Source organism: Belonocnema kinseyi, chromosome 1 (genome assembly GCF_010883055.1).
Source record: "Belonocnema kinseyi isolate 2016_QV_RU_SX_M_011 chromosome 1, B_treatae_v1, whole genome shotgun sequence".
Lineage (NCBI taxonomy): Eukaryota > Metazoa > Arthropoda > Insecta > Hymenoptera > Cynipidae > Belonocnema > Belonocnema kinseyi.
In genome coordinates, this window is record NC_046657.1 from 57,255,497 (window position 1) to 57,273,336 (window position 17,840).

Below are 17,840 nucleotides of genomic sequence, written 5' to 3' on the forward strand. Positions count from 1 at the left end.
TTTTTTGAATATTCATCTTTTTAGCGGTGTACTTAAATAATTTATAAAAAATTCGTCTTTTTTCTTTCAATTTAACTGGACGAAAATTAATTTTTTTGTTTAAAATTAATTTGTTGAAACTGAAAATGTAACTATTCCATTTTTGGTTGAAAAATTCTTTTTTTTGTTGAAAAATCGAAATGTTTTGTTAGAAAATTTGACTTATTGTTTAAAAATTAAACTATTTATCGTTGAAATGAATTTCTTGGTGGAAAATTCTACTTTTTTGTTGGGAATTTAATTATTTCTCTAAATAAATTCATTTTTTTCAATTTAACTAAAATAAAATTAGACTTCTTGTTCAAAATGTTAATACTCCATTTTTTGTTGAAAAATGTGTGTGTTTTTTTTTAATTCAACTAATTGGTTAAAAGTAACTTAATTATCAAAAATTTATAATTTCGGGTAAGAATTCGACTTTTTTTGTAAAAGTCATATACTTTGTTATGAAATAGTTTTTTTTTTGTTTCAATTTAACTGGGATAAAATATATGGTTTTGTTGAAAATTCATTTTTTAAACTGAAAATGTAACTGCAATTTTTGGTTTAAAATTTCTTTTTTTTTACTCAATTTTTTGGTAGAAAATTCAACTAATTGGTTCAAATTAAATTATTTCATCTAATTTGTTAAAAAATTGGTCTTTTTGGTTAGAAAATTTATCTTCTTTTTTGAAAATTCATCGTTTGGCAGTAGATTCAATTATTTTTCCAAAAATTCGTCTTTTTTGTTTCATTTTCACTGGAAGATAATTAATTTTTTGGTTGAAAACTTATATTTTCGGTTTAAAAATTCAACTGTTTTGTTTAAAATTCATCAATTTCGTTAAAAAATGCGGCCTTTTGAGTGGAAAGTTAATATTCTTTTTTCAAAATTGATCTTATTGGCTGTGAGTTCAACTATTTCACTATAATAATTCTTTTTTTTATTCAATTTTAGTAGTATGAAATTCAATTTTTTCTTCAAAATATAACTATTCCATTTTTGGTTGAAAACTTTTTTTTTGTTTATTGAAAATTCAACTATTTTGTTAGAAAATTGAAAATGTTCAAAAATTAAAAACTAATTGGTTAGAAATTAAACTATTAATTCGAAAAATTAACTAATAAGTATAAAATTAATTTTCTTCTTAAGAATTTATAATTTCGGGTGGAAAATTCATCTTTTTTGTGAAAAATTCATCTACTTTGTTAAAAATTCGTCTTTTTTGGTTAGAAAATTAATCTTCTTTTTTGAAAATTTATATTTCCGGCTTAAAAATTAGTTTTTTTAATTCAGTTTAAGTGATATAAAATTCCATTTTTTGTTAGAAATATAACTATTCCGTTTTTTGTTGAAAACTTTTTTTTCGTCTTTTGAACATTCAACTATTTTCTTAGAAAATTACAAACTTTTGTGTGTAAAATTCGTATATTTTGTTAAAAAGTTCGTCCTTTTAAGTAGAAAATTAATCGTCTTTTTTGAGAACTCATCTTTTTGGCAGTGGATTCAATTATTTTATCAAAAATTCGTCTTTTTTATTTCAATTTCATTTTTTTTTTTTTGAAAATTTATATTTTAGGTTTAATAATTCAACTGCTTTATTTAAAACTAATCTATTTTGTTAAAAAATGCAGCCTTTTTGGTGGAAAATACTCTTCTTTTTTCAAAATTGATCTTATTGTCTGTGAATTTAACTATTTCGCTATAACAATTCTTTCAATCATTTTGTTAGAAAACTGCAAACTTAAGAAAATTAACTGCTAAGTATAAATTAACTGTCTTGCTGAAAATTCTTAGTGTCTGGTGGAAAACTAAACTTTATTTGGCTGTAAAATTCATCTATTTTATTACAAAAAATTGTCTTCTTCATTAGAAAATTAATGTTCCACTTTGTCAAAAATGGGTAACGTAGTTTCCGGATGTCCCATAACTGGAAAAACTAAAGCAAAAAACAAATAATGCAACAGAATACGCACAAGGAGGCTTGCAAAGCATTATATCCCCTAAAAAACAGTTTTTCTTTCTTTCTTTTTTTTAAAATAAATACTCAAGAGAGTGAATTTACATTAAACAATTTCAAATCTATTTTTTAGAATCGATAATGGTGCGTCTCGACTCGGCAAATCTCGAACACAGCTCAAGCAGATTTGTTGGAGTCGCTGAAGGAGTTTGTGCAATAACTTTGAATAAAAGCGACCCGATAATTTGCGAGCACGCCCAAGCCCAAAACCAGCCGTTTCTAGCTGCGCGAAAATGCAAAGCGGCAATCACATCCGAGAGCATCAGTGTCAGTCTCGACGGCACAAATCTCGCCTGGAGTCCCAATTTGCATCTGCGATTGCGACAATTGTGGCTCGAATCTGCCAATTTCCGATCAATCGTTTCCCGGAAATCGATAGCTCCTGTCGGCAAAGCAACACCGGAAGTGAAGCGAACTCTCGATCTTTTGGCAATTGGCGGAATCTCTCTTTCGATAGACATCTCGCCGAGGCATTTTCTCGAATTGAGTTCGGATCATTTGCGCTGGTCGCAGGGAGAGTGGCGACTCAATTATTTGAGAGCCGCTCTCGACATGGCGGAAATTGTAACAATTGAGGGTTTGCAGTTGGTGAGACTGGAGGACAATGCGGAAGTGCGACTTGAGAGGCAGAATAATGAGGGTTTTGAGCTTGAGTGGAACGAAACTTGGACGCTGAATATCGAATCGGCCAAGGCGAGGTTTCCGTATGAACATCAGTTCACGGATGCGATTCAGAATGAACTGTTCAGCATCCGGAAGTGGCTGAAGGAACTGCATTCGTCGGGGAAGTCCGAGGCGAAAGGGCTGCCTTGCGATTTGGTTATCAAGGTGAGTTTTTACTGTTTTCTTAAAATTAATATCAGGCTCTTTACGTTCCCGGAAAACCTGAAAAACCTCGATTATTATGGAATTTTTCTGTTTTAAGACAGGGAAATTTTACGAGGGCTGATTCCTTTTTTTTTAGTTTGATATCAAATTTGATGATGATTTTTTTTAATTGTAAAAGTACATATTTATTTACTGCTGCGATATTTGATTAGGTTCTAAGACCTGTGCAAAGAACGTGAAATATGAACGTCTAGTTAGTTAGCTTTTAGAAACAGTTAGCACTCCAAGTAGAAACATTGCAAGGCGAAAAAGTTCTTTTTTATCTGGAGAGTTTAGAAGCGCTATTCAGAAGGCACCAGATGCTCTAAGGCTGATCGCGGCTGCAGAAAACGATGTTCAAACATGTCTGTACATCGGGCATTCTAATATTTAATGAAAAAGAGTCTCTTTCACTTCCTGATTACAAATTGAACAGACTTGCCCCTTACTGAAACCAAAATTAAGTTCACCCAGCGTAAATCTTTCTCTTACGGCACCCATGAGACGCGTCTGCCTTGATTTGCTCTTTTGAAATCTGAGCATCCAGAAGGGGATGCGTATTTACACCCCAGGAAAGATCAAGGTTCACCTTACGAGGATACAACATATTCGCAAAAGCTTGCCATGATTTAATGTCAATATTACTACTCTTTGCAACTCTAGGCCTAAAGAAGTTAATTGCTCTGCAAAACTCTGACGTCCCTCTAGCAGATGCAAGAGCCTCTTAAAAGGCTTTCTCATAATATTTTTCTTAGAAATCAACAGTGAGCTGTGGGCTTTTTTTTATCTAAATTTAATTTTGTTATATTATTCAACGCGAACCCTGACCTTTTACATTGTTTCAGGCTATATTCTGTTTTTCTTTTAACATTGAATAATGCCTAGTTGAACCAAGGATTTTTTCCCATAAAGCGCTAAGAATGAGCAGAAATTGCCGAGATAAAATTTTCATTTAGGTCAGCCACCGAAGAGACGAGCGCCGTTTGCGAATACGGTAGAATCAGTGAATCTAGGAAAACCCCCCTTCTATCTTCCCTCCAGATCAGCCTTAAATTCCTATTAATTTCACGCTTTCAAATTTAAGTCTCTTGTAGCCTTCCTCCTCTCGATAGCGATAGCTCCACACAGACCAAAAGATGGTCCGAGCGAGTAGCGATTGGTACAGTTTTGAGGTTCTTTATTACTTTTATGAAAGGTAAAGCACATGCCGCTAAATCTATAGTACTTTTCCCTTCAGGAGAAAGGCGCGTAAGGCTAGCCGGACAATCGGCCTGAAATTTTCCATTAATTATAGCAAAACCACGTAGTTTTAAACAATCAATCAGGACAGTACCACGTTTACAAATGACAGAATTGGCTAGCAGTCTCTCCGAGCTCGCATTCGCCTCCACCAGTATAACATCAGGGCATTTTTGATTCAAATCCCCGACCCGCGCATTGGAGTCGCCCCCAGAATTATAGGCGTGAAAGGATGTAACTCTTCTAAGCATGGTTGCAGGCGCCGATGGGAGCCAGGTTTCGCTCAAGCATGAAATATCCGCGTCCAAGTTAAACATTGCTAAATCTCCGACATTAGGAAACCCACGGCAGTTCCAGAAAATAATCCGAGCTAACCTTCCGCTCGCCACCGAGAACAGCTCATTTACCGTCCTTGCGACAGCCATTCGATACTCTTCGTGGAGCATTTGCCGAGGAATTCTGGAGTGAGTTTCCGGGTAGAAATTCACTGATGGAGCTGTCCCTGTTTCGATGAGATTCTTCGGTCGAAGAAGATGATTTTGCTCCTGAACCAGGTTTCTGGGGTGGGTCCTTCCCCTCTATCTCCTGACTGTGTCCTTCGCCTTAAGAAATGTATCTAAAGAACTGTAAGGAGGGCCAGAAAACAAGGCACTAATGTCGTCTGACGACAGCACCTTCCCGTCGAATTCTAAGTGATTACCTTTCAATGTAACTTCGAAACCTCTATCTCTCCGACATTTCTTCTTCTGTATGAGCTGCCTTTTCGTCTGCCTTTCAAGTTTTGACCTGTCACTCGAAACTGTCAGGCTCATTTCCGCGAAGGATTTCGCTTTTTGAAAGACCTGAAACCTTTGAGATGGGGACCCTAGCCTAATCAACGGCGGTCTGACACCAGGCTCCTTTCGCAGACGAAACGCAGATTCCACTATAACAGATTCTACTTCAGCTTTCGAGAGCACTCCTCGAACAGACGAGACTAGAGCCTTATTCCATGAATCAGTGTCCTTGAGCTTATGTAGAATCACATTTTTCGCACAGGCATCCCGTCGGAGCTGCAAAACCTCTTCTTTCAACAGTTTCATGCCATTTTCCAAGTCCTGAGCGACCGAACCCTACAGGTACAATCGGGTACAGTTCCCCCGGCTTTTTCCACAAAAATAAAAATTATGAAACACTGAATTCGGAGATGCTATAAAATACCATAGCGCAATTCCGCGGACTCTTTTTCTGAGGGATAATAACAAAAAATTTTATTGTGCTAAATAAAAATGTTATGCATGTGCATTATTTTGAAGTTAGGGTCGTTTTTCAGCTCTGTCATTCCTGTAATTTGGACATTATTTATGAAATAAACTTTTTTGATTGCCAATAAACAAGGTTAGTACCGGAATATTAGTCAGTATTATTATTAGTATTAGTATTATTTGTTAGTCCAAAGTTTTCGGACAAAAATATTGTATAGTTGAACGATTAAACGAACTTACCTGTAAGTCAAGTTCGATCGCAATTATATGAAGAAGCCTCCTTCGAAGAGATCACAGAATGTAGTATTCCCTTCATCTCGCTAGATGTCACGACGTTCAGAGTGGGGGGAAGAAAATTTACTCCCACACGCTGCTACTTTGCGCGTTCCAAGCCAGCCTCATATCTTTAGGGTATTTAAAATTGCTAAGTTTTTATTAGGGTTTAGGGATTTAGAAAAACCCAAAACAGTTTCTAGAATTTTTTGGTGGGATGTGACTGTAATCTCTTTGAAAGATGCTTCTTCATATAATTGCGATCAAACTTCACTTACAGGTAAGTAGTCATTCAATTATATTTCTCGAGATTACAGAAGAGAGAGAGAACGCGAAATTTTAAATACAACTTTCATTTATTAAATAAACTCACTTTTTTGCGAAAATAAGTAGTGCAAAATAATACCAAACAAATTAAAATTAAAATGAGCGTCCTTTTGTAACTAGTACCTCTTATAATTCTAAAACAGCAGAGGGAAAGTTATCTTTGTTTACAAGTATAGGTTGATTATAAAATCTGGCAAACGTTTGCGAACTTTCAGACCATCCTCCTGTACACCTTATTGTGTTTAAATCGAGTCCTTTAGCTAAGGCAGCCGATGTAGATGCATGTCTTGTTGAATGAGAGGAGAAAACAGATATATCGATACCGTTTTTTTCTAGTATCTTTTTGATACATTTATTAATGGTTTGAGAAGTGACAATCACATGTGGCTTTTTATTCGCTAGAAGCAGTTTATCTTCATTTCCCCTTAATTGTCTAGTAACATTTATATATTCTTATGGTAGACGATACGCATACATTAGAGTTTTGATTGAACTTTGGTAAAGTTAACAAAGGCTGACATCTACCAGGACCCGACGTTTTTTTGAGATCTGAGATGTTTATCTCTACACCTTGTGGAGTTGAGCCGATATTACTTAATTTAATATTAGCTAAAGTCTGTGCCCTGTGTCCTGTACTTAATGCTAATAGTACTACTACTTTGTGAGTTAAATCTTTCAAGCATAAACTTTGTAAAGGGTGCAGCTTTTTTAAACGATCTAGGACTATTGACATATCCCTTATGTGAGAATACTTCGACTTATCCGTTTTCAATCTAAACGCACCTTTTATGAATCTACTGATCATTGCACCATCACCCGTCTTATCTTAAAACACGAGGGACATTGCTGAACGAAAAGTATTTAGAGAGCTGTAACAAGCGCCTTTCTTAAAGTTTGCTGTCAAAAACCTAATTAGAGTATCTCTCTTTGGTGAGTAAAAATCGAATTTATTTCTCTCACAGAACAACCACCATTGTCGCAAGGCCGATACGTATTGCTTAGCTGTCGCCGGAGCAAGAGGTGTTAATATTATATTTAACGCATCCGTAGGAACATTTTTTCTTAAGAAGGCTTCGCTGATACTGCACCTACCATTAAAAACAGGTGGCTCGCTTGTGGGTGAACTTTCCTCCTGCATGGAGATAATAATAAATTAACATCTGGATTGAAAATAAGGGAATTTCCTACCAGCATTTCTAAAAATAAAGGGTATCATGGTTGCCCTGGCCAACGAGGCACTACAATAATACCTGATGCATTGTCCTGCTTGATTTTTACAAGAGTTTTTAAAATGAAGTTAAAAGGTGAAAGTGCATAAAATCTTAGATTTGTCCATTGTACCGTAAATGAATGAATTTGTAGGGCCTCTTGATCGGGCTACCACGAGAAAAAGTTTTTACACATTGAGTTATTTCCACAAGCAAATAAATCCACACTTGAACAACCAAATCGTTTAACAATTAATTGAAATGCTTCATGATTCAACTCACATTCCGCGTCATAATTTTTCATTCTAGATCATTTGTCTGCTTTTTTATTATCAATTGATGATATAGGATGCAAACAAGAAAATCCTTCTGCTTTCTACCCACTGCCAGATGTCTTTAGCCAGTTTATTATAGGAAGGATAGCGCGCCCTGCCCATCTTATTAATACAAGATATGGCTGTTGTGTTCTCAATCCTAAGCAGGGATTAGCAGTTATTGAATTGATCTGCTAACCTTTCCAATGCAAATTTTACGGCTAACAGCTCTCTGTAATTTATATGAAACTTATTTTGCTCGTCAACCCAAAATCCATAAACCTGATCTAAACTATTCGTAGCAGCCCAACCTGTGCCAGAAGCATCTGTATAAATTTCTATTCTGAAATCACCTGTTTTAGTAGAGTTTATCGTAACCGGTAATTAATTCATCCACCAATTTAAATCAGAAATAATAGACTTTGGAATCAACATCTTTCTGTCATAATAAAAGTTATTTGATGTTAATGCTAAATTTTTTTTCTCTTTCTAAGGATCTTGTATATAACATTCCATACTCTACTGCTGGATAAGCTGCAATTAATTTCCCAATGATATGTGCAAAATCCTTGACTAAACAAGAATACTTGGTGAGCATTGATCTTATTTCTATTTCTAAATTTCGTCTTTTCTCATCTGGTAGTTCAATACATTATTGTATTGAATTGATAATAAGACAGAGAAACTTGCATCTTGTAGATGGTGTAAGATTACTATTCTTTTCGTTTACTAAAACCCCCAAAAAATTTAATAAGGCAACTGTATGTTTTGTATTTTGTTTGCAAGATTCACAATCTTTAACCACGCATAACATATCATCAAGGTATATTACTGACATCAGTTCTTTTGCTCTTAAATTATTTACAACAGGCTTCATCAGTTTCGTGAAAATAAACGGGCTTGCATTCAAATCGAATGGTATACAAGTAAACTGAAAAAGTCTCCCAAAGAACTCAAATCTTAAATACTTTCTACTGTCTTAATGCATGGGAACCATGTATTAAGCATCTACTAAATCGATGGTGCACATAAAAAACCCCGGAAAATCTAATTTTACAGCCGTTCTAAGGTCCTCTATTTTAAAATGATCTGTTCTGATGAACTCGTTCCAAGTTTTTTAGATTTAAAATGAAGCGAAAGGATCCATCTGGTTTACGAACAAGAAAATAGGTCGATAAAAATTGATTCTTATCTGGTCTGCAAGGTTCTATGACGCCCTTTGCTAATAGTGAGTCTATTGCTTGTTGACAGTTATTGACTTCTTTGACCGAATCAAATTTAACTGACGGTATCTTTCCCTGTTATACTTTCGCATCAAATTTGATCATAAAACCCTTAATACAATCTAAAATAAAGTTGTCTGATGTAATCGTTAACCAATTTTCTAAATAGTATTTCAAACTTCCTGGAACCTTACTTACACTTATTTGAATTTCCTCTGCATCCTCGGTCTGTACCCCTGGAACTGTGCTTTTTGTTTGAACGGCTGATTTTGTGGCCTGCTTTGAAGTATAGTCGCGGTCTTGCCTGAGTCGACGGGTGGCCTTGAAAGTAGCCTGATGAATTGGGAAACGACCTTTTCCCCAATAGGCTGCTTGAGTTTAAAGCCTGTCTTTGAGATGGTGGCATATGAAATTTTTACCCAGAATTTTTTCTTAAAGAAACAGCTACTTTATCCATACTTCTTGCTTGTAATAAGAGAACTTTATCGACACTTTCCTTTTCCTCGATAAGTGTATACATAACCGATCCAATAGGGGCCAGGGCAGACCCCGCCGATTGTTGTCTCTTATCCATGTTAGTGTCTCTAGTCTTAGAGTGTTTTGGTGAAATATCTGGATTTAATTTAAGTACCCCTAATCCGTCAGGACATTTGTACTTTTCTAATAAGTTCTCCCTTTTCTCTTTCTCAGTTCCATTTGAAACCCAATATTTCCATCTTTTGTGAATTGTTGAATGTACTTTTAATTTCAAGGCTTTAGATTCGAGTGGATCCTGTCCAAAAATCTGTGCAATTTCATCATCCATGCCAGCTTTATATTTTTCTTTCTCTTCAACTATCTTGTTTACGGCGTTCTCTTTGCCATCCAAAAAGGCATAATTCATTTATATCAGACTTATCCATAGTAAAATGTATAAATAAGCTAAGTTCTATTTATTTATATTTTGATATGTAAATGCGTCTTACGAGCGCGGTTTATTGTCTGAATTTATAATCCTAAGAGAATCAAGAAAAAATGGCAGCTTGGTTTGCCCTTATCAAGTCAGTATGTCCTTCGAGCACACATGTAACCGTTTCGTCTCTAGCGAAAGAGAACAAAGGATTCAAACATGGCGGCTTTGACCGAGCCGTGTGTCATTCGAGCACACATGTTTTTATGCCTTTTCAATAGCCAATTCCAAATTCTCAAAATGTTGTTCCAAGTTTTCATTTCTATTCGAACCTCTTAAACCACAAATAACTTCCACGTGTGTGATGGAGAGAAAAACTTAAAATCCCAAACATAATGTCTATATAGGATTAACCATACTTTCTGAAGTTTTCTTCATCGAATTTCCATTGCTGATTAGGATTAATGGAGAGTCATCTTCTGAATTAATCCCGTCATCATTACTTCCTTCTGCATCTCGTTCAACAGACTCGAAACCTCGAAGTCCTTCTTCTTCCTGAAGAGCTTGCAATTCTTCCAACTGCTCTTTTAAACGCTTAAATTCTACACTTCATAGCTCCATATCTGATTTTCTTTTATTGCTCATGTTCACTGTCACTTATAAACTAAATGAACGAAAAATAACTAAAGAAAAACAAAAACATCTAATCTCGGAACGTGTGACCTCTAACGCACGACGAAAGAATATGAGGTTGGTTTGGAACGCGCAAAGTAGCTGCGTGTAGGTAACGCTCGGGTGAATTGTAACATACATAACCTCGAAATGTACACACACGTTTTTAGCAAAATCATATTTTTTAAGTGTCCGTTAGCATGTTTGCTCACATGCCCTTGATGGAAGTTAGCAGGGTCTCAAATCGCGAAACGTCAGCAGAATTCATACCAGGAGTACCCATTTTTGGTACGAACTTGGACCGGTCAGCTGTTTGCCAGACTGATAGCAACGATATGAGAGTCAATGGTTGATGTAACGATAGTAGCCAGATATTCAGCTCTCGATTTTCAACAGGCAACACACAACAAAATTTAAGCAAAAACCTCACCACCGACACAAAATTTTCAAATAAAACAGACTAGTTTTGGACAAAACAGTGTCATTTTTAAACAGAAGTTTTAATTTTATAATAAAGAAGACGACTTTTAAAACGAAATGATTGAATTTTTAATCCAGATTATTTTTCTACTAAGCAGGTAATTTTTCAAATAAATAATTTTAATTTTTAACCAATCAGTTGAATTTTCAAAAAAAAATTTTTAACAAAAATTAATTTTCTACCAAATAAGACAAATTTTCAGTTTAAAAAATGGCTTTGAACAGCAAAAGAAGATTTTTACAAAATAGTTAAATTAAAAAAAATATATACATTTTGATTTTCTACATAAATGTTAAATTTTTAACCCAAATAAATGAATTTTCGACAAAACAAGTTAATTTTCAAACAAATAATTGAATTTTTTACAAAATAGTTAAATCCTCAATCAAATATTTATTTTCTACAAAATGGTTGCATTTTTAATCGAAAAATATGAAATTTTCTCTAAAAAAGTTGTTTCACCTAAGAAAAATTTAATTTTCTACCAAATAATTGAATTTTTCAGTTAAGAAAATGAGTTTTCTATAAAACCGTTGAATTTTCAACAAAAAAGATCATTTCTAAACAAATTTTTTAATTTTCCAGGCTAAAAAGACGAAATCTTTTCGACGAAATAGTAGCATTTTTAAACAGAAATTTTAATTATATAATAAAAAAAGACGAATTTTCAAACCAAATGTTTGAATTCTTGACCAAGATTAATTTTCTACCAAATAAGACAAATTTGCAGTAAAAAAATTATTTTCAGCAACAAATGACGAATTTTTGAAAAAATATTTTAATTTTCAACCAAGAAAAATCAATTTTCCGCCAATTAAATTGGAACAAAACGACGATTTTTTAACAAAATAGTTCAATCTACAGCAAATAAAAATTCAAACAAGAAAATTAATTTTCTACCAGAAGACAAATTTTTTTAAACAAAATAAATGCTTTTTCAATAAAACAGTTGAATTTTTAAACCCAAATTATCAATTTTTAAGAAAGAATTGAATTTTCTACCAAGTAGTTGATTTTTTAAATATATATTTTAGTTTTTAACCAATTAGTTGAATTTAAAATAATAATAATTTTTAACAAAAAAAAAAGTATTTTTAATTTTAAATATAAAAAAGTGAAATTTCTACGTAAAGAGTTGAATATTTTTAAATCAAAAAGATGAATTTTCAATAAAAAACGTAAGGAGATGAATTTTTAAACTAAAAACAGTTGCATTTTCAATTGAAAAATATTATTTTTCAATAAAAATTTTAATTTGCCAGCACATAGTTGAATTTTCTAGTTGTTGAATTTTTAAATTAAAAAGACAATATTTCTTAAAAACTGTTGAATTTTTACCAAAAAGTTAATTTTTAAACAAAAAAGTTAATATGAAACCAAATTGGTGAATTTTTTATTTAAAATTACGACTTTTCTTCAAAACATTGAAATATTACATTTTTATCAAGATTTTTCTTTTTTAGTTAAAAATAAAACTGATTTGTTGGAATTTGAACTCCTTTAAAAATGCATAATTTTATTTGAAAATTTATCTCTTTAATTCAAAATTTCTTTAACCTGTAAATTGAAATATTACATTTTTGATTAAAGATTTTTCTTTTTTAGTTGAAAATTCAATTAATTTGCTAGAAGTTTTTTTTTACATTTCTATTTGGATAAAAAGTAATTTATTTTATTGGAAATTCAACTTTTTTATAAAAAAGTTATCCTTTTCTTTTATTTCAATTTTTTGTTGAAAATTCAGCTCTTTGGATGAAAATTTTACCATTTTGTTGAAGATTCAATTTTTATTTGGTTGAAAATTAATTTTGTAACTCAAAGAAGATTCACAAATTTTAAATAATTTCACGTTTCTTTTTCGTTTTTTCATTTTAAATAAAAACTCACTTGATTTTAATCCAATAATTTGTTTTGCCTAAAATAATAAAATTTACTTGGTTGAAAAATGTCAGATTAGTTTTACTTAGTTATATTTTAAAGTAAAAAAAATGAATATTTTTTTTAAATTTGAACTTTCAACAAAAATATCATTTTTAAACAAATGGTTTAATTTTCTACCAAAATATTAAATTTTCAATCTAAAAAGACGAATTTTCTACACAAGTTATATTTTCTGACAAAATATTAACTTTTAACAAAATATTTGGATTTTCCACCAAATTGTTGAATTTTCCAGCTAAAACGGCGAATTCTTAATAAAAGAGTGCAATTTTCAATTTAAAAATATTATTTTTCAACAAAAAAGGTAAGTTGCCATCACATAGTTGAATTTTCTACCAAATTGTTGAATTCCTAAACTAAACAGACAAATTTTCTATGAAACCGTTGAATTTTCAACAAAAAATTTAATTTTCAAACCCTGGAAATATTCATTTACAAGAAAAAAGTTGATTTTAACCCAAAAAAGTTAATTTGCAACTAAATTGTTGAATTTTTAAGTTAAAATTAGGATTTTCTACAAAACATTGAAATATTACATTTTTGATAAAAGAATTTTCTTTTTTAGTTGAAAATTAAAATGATTTGTCGGAATTTGAACTCCTTTAAAAATTCATAATTTTTTTTGAAAATTTATCTCTGTAATTCAAAATTTTATTATTTTCTTGAAAACAAGTTTTTTCTCTTAACCATTAATTTTTTTTACTAGAAGTTAAACTATTCTATTTTTATTTGAGATTTTTTTTCAGTTCAAAGTTCTACTTCTTTAAAAGTTGAATTCCTTTATAAATTAATTCTTTGAACTGAAAATTGAAGTATTCCATTTTTTGTTGAAGATTTAGCTTTTTAGTTGAAAATTCAATTGAAGGTTTTTGTTTTTTGAAAAAAAAAATTCATTGTATGGTTCAGAATTAATTTATTTGGTTGAAATGCAATAATTTTGTAAAAAAAGTCATCCTTTTTTTTGTAATATTTTGTTAAAAATTCAATTTTTTTTATTGAAAATTATTTTTGTAATCCAAAGAAGATTAAAAATTTTTGAATAACTTTTTATTATGTTTTTCGTATATACATTTTTAATAATAAATCATTCGATTCCAAATAACCTTCATGATATTTTAACAATTTTAGGTTATGTTGATACTTTAGATCAAAAATTGGTATTTTTAAATAAAAAAAACATGATTCAAACAAAATTTAGAATCTGTTCACAATTGTTGGATTATATGCTAGTATTGTTTTTTTTTTAATTTGGTATTTTTTATAAATTAAATTAGATTTCAAAGAAAATTCCCAACTTTTTAACCATTTTTGGTTATGTTGGCGTTTTATACAGGAAATCGGTTAACCTTTTTCATCGAAAAGTGGTATTTCTTATTTTTTTTTAAATCACGGATTTGCCTGATTATTATTATGTTTCAGATTACTATTCATTTATCATTAAGTTCTCCATTATTTACAATTTTACTTTCAATAAAAAATCATTCGATTTTAAAGATTACAAATTTTTGAACAATTTTAGGTTATGTTAACATAACTTTCACCGGAAATCAGTTATATAAAAAAAAACATTGGACCTTGCTTTTCTTTTATATTATTTTAAATAAAAGATACTATGAAATACAACATTTTTTTAATAATATAAATTGTATATGTAAAAGCGTTGCATTTATTAACTTTTAGTTATTATGCTGGTATTTTTATTTAAAAAAAGTTATGTTTACATATTTCGTGAACGCTAGTACGGAAATAAATTCTGTCAATTATTGGGACAGTAATCCCCATCTTTCTTGAAATAGCCTTCATAAATTGCTTTCATAATGGGATACGTGCTACCAAAAAACCAAGGAATAGATTCGATTTCCAAAGTGACTTTAACAGGAATTTCACAGTAAACACCCTTCGCATAATTTCTGTTCCATTGAAGATGTCCGGGGCTATTATGCTTTCCCTGAAATAAAAAACGATCATTATATTATTATTACACTAGCAAAAAATGTAAGAAAATGCGCGAAGAGTGTGCGTTAACCCCTCTGCATTTTTTTTTTATCAAAAGGGGAAACCGCCAATTTTAAATTTTATTTGCAGTCAATAATTTTTCCAAAGAAAGCTAAATATTAATTTGCCAAAGCAGCAATATACAATTTTTTGCCGTTTTCGAAAAAATCGAATTTGAAATTTTTGCCACACGCTGATTGCTCAGTTACTAGCGCTCCTCATTCATGAATGAAAGGATGCGTGTTCGATTCTCGCTGCCTACACTTTTTTTTATTCTTTTATCTCTTACTTATTACAAATTTTCTAACCTAATAACAATTTTTTTAATGCCTTTTTGTCACGGAAAAATTGACTACTCTTAATTTTATGATTTTTTCACGAATAAATTTATTTTATAAGCATTTTATTAAATAAGAAATAAAACGTTAAAAAAATCGAATAAATAAAATAAAATATTATTTTTTAATCCATTCAGTTCGAAAATTTATAATTAAGAAGAAAAAGCAATTTTTTAATATTAGTTGATTTAAAATGGGCAATTATAAATAATAATATTCCAAAACAAAAACAAATTTTTATGAATAAATAACGAATAGCAAATTATTAATTTAGAGTGAAATCAAGTAATTTTAAGAGGTTTTGAAATGTTGCAAAGCAATAAGAAATTTATTATGATTCCTAAGAAAATCAAAATTTTTTTTTATTTTTAAAAATTAATATTAAGAGAATCTTAAAAAAGATTAAATTATTTTTTTACAGTTATAACGAAATAATTTTGAGAGTAAAGTTAAAAAGATCTCAAAACAAATTTTGATGGTTTTCTTTATTCATTTTTCACTTTAGAGATTTAATTATATAAGATTTAACAAATTTCACAAATTTATCCAATTCTATCAATTCAACAAAATTCTCAAACTTCTAAGCGTCTAAATAATTCTATAAATTTAAAGAATTCTACGATTTCGAGTATTTCTGCAAATTTAAGAATTTCGTTTGTCGTTTAAATTTACTTTAGGAATGACCTTCACTTTTTTGAAAAATATTTTACCTGAGGAAATATCCAACCGTGCCGGGACTTTTTATATACCCTGTATACATTACAGTGTTAAAACAATGCTTTTCCCTACCGTTAGAAATCTCAGAGTATATGCTAAAGATTTTCAATGCTCTAGAAGTAGATATATTTTACATTTCATATTTAACAGTCTGAAACATAATAATTCGGAATCTACGGGTTTCGATGATTTCAGATATCCAACTTTTTTTTAAATGTTTAAAATTGTAATTAATACAAAGTTTCTCGTAAATGGAATGATATACGCCAAAAAAGGCAAAATTTTTAATTCAACTAGAAAGTTGTACATTAGTATATAAGTTGTGATTATAAATAAGTACAATGAGAAAATTCATCAATTAAAAAAAAAGTGTTAATAATAATTTGAAGAGAAATTTAAAAAGGAAGAGTCAGGCTAGCGACGCCCCACTACTGTAAATAACTCTGCCCGCCCGGTACGTGACGAATACAAAAGGAACATTATATTACCGTCGCATCACTCTTAAAAAGGCCACTAAAAGGACCTTAAAAAGGACCCAAATCTCGCTGACTATCTCTGAGACTAAATCATTCAAATCGAACCTGAAAATAGTCTCAAACCGGCCAGGCTATTTCGCCTGAGAATACTCTGCGATTTATATCGGTAGGGTGCACAATTTTTTTTCACTCTAGAGGGTAAGACCCCCCCCCCCTCCCTAGTCTCCATTTCCTGAGAAAGAAAATCCGTAATTTTTCGTTTTTCAAAATTCGTATATTAATACATGCCGCCAGGCACTTCAAAATCCTGTTTAATTAACAGGGGGTCATTTTTAATTTTCGAAAAATCGAACTCATGTTCCAAGGTTTTATCGAAGTGTATCGAACATTTTAGGGATTGAAGAGGAGTGTCTACGAAATAAAACCATACTAATAACTTTTATTTCCCACCCCCATCACCCCTTCACGCGATTGAAAAGTGGTTAACGTATTCTTTCTATACGCAATACAGTCAGAAACGTAAATATATGGTTTCTATTTTATTTCATTTTTTTAGTTAGCGAGAAAGAACTGCTTAAGCGAATAAAGATTGTTTAAACAAATAGAAATTTATTAAACATAAGGAAAAATGTAGCAAAATTATGTAATTATTCAACAAAACGTGGCGTAGCATATTAATTTTGAAAAGAAAGTTGATATCTCTGGCTCCATTTTGAGAAATGATGAAGATAGAAAATAAATAATTGTTTAAATAATCAAATGATATTTTTAGAAAAATGTAATACTCCAAAAAATGATAAATAAATACATTTCAATAAGAAAACACAGTTATTTTTTACATTGTTTAAGAACAAATAATTGTTTAAATAATTTATATTTCTTGAAATAATTGAAAATTGTTTAAAAAGGCATGGGAACACAAATTCAATTTTTCGAAAATATTTAAATAATAAAAAAGTACTAGTATATATATAGTAGACCTCCTGGCTATCCTTTAGGAAAAAGTGTAATTATAGAAAAATCATTATAAGCCTATTATTTTCCTATAATAAAATTACTATACTTTTGCACGACTTTATGACTAATAATAAGAATAATTATTCGATTAATTATAGGAAAAATCATAGTAAAATAATTACATATAAATTAATAATATTGAAATAATTATTGCAAAAAGTAGAAGATACTCATAGCTTTTAAGTTTCATTATACCTCCATTCTTAAACAAAGCATCTTCAAATATGTCAATTTTTATGTACTATTGTGTGAGTAGTTCAAAATAAATGATTCATTTATATTTCCTTCTACTTTTAGCAATAATTATTTTAATATTATTAATTTCTATAATTATTTTCCTACAATTTTTTCTATAATAATTATTCCAAACATTATTCCTGTAATCGCGAAAAAATTATAGGAAATTCATTATAGGTCTATAATGATTTCCACGACAATAAAAGATCAGAAGACCAGATGTAAAAATTGTATTTATCTTTCTTTTTAAGGGCATGTGACACAGCTAAATACCTATATTACCGACCTCACTTTTTCAGTTCACTGAATGTTTTTTTAAACCTAAGAACTTTTTTTATAAATA

The 17,840-nt window shown here is 30.7% G+C and overlaps 2 protein-coding genes across 2 annotated transcripts in view; one reads left to right on the top strand and one right to left on the bottom strand.

Moving 5' to 3' along the window:
* Positions 1 to 17,840, top strand: part of LOC117166842 (protein KIAA0100) — an 82,466-nt gene that overhangs the window by 47,953 nt on the left and 16,673 nt on the right. Inside the window, exon 11 of the mRNA XM_033351188.1 lies at positions 2,113 to 2,867. Coding sequence (XP_033207079.1) covers positions 2,113 to 2,867 — 755 coding nt within the window. The remainder of the gene's footprint in view (positions 1 to 2,112; positions 2,868 to 17,840) is intronic.
* LOC117166847 overlaps positions 14,388 to 17,840 on the bottom strand; it is a 6,909-nt gene continuing 3,456 nt past the window's right edge. The window contains exon 4 of the mRNA XM_033351201.1: positions 14,388 to 14,665. Within this exon, the coding sequence (XP_033207092.1) occupies positions 14,474 to 14,665 (192 nt within the window). The 3' untranslated portion in view covers positions 14,388 to 14,473. The remainder of the gene's footprint in view (positions 14,666 to 17,840) is intronic.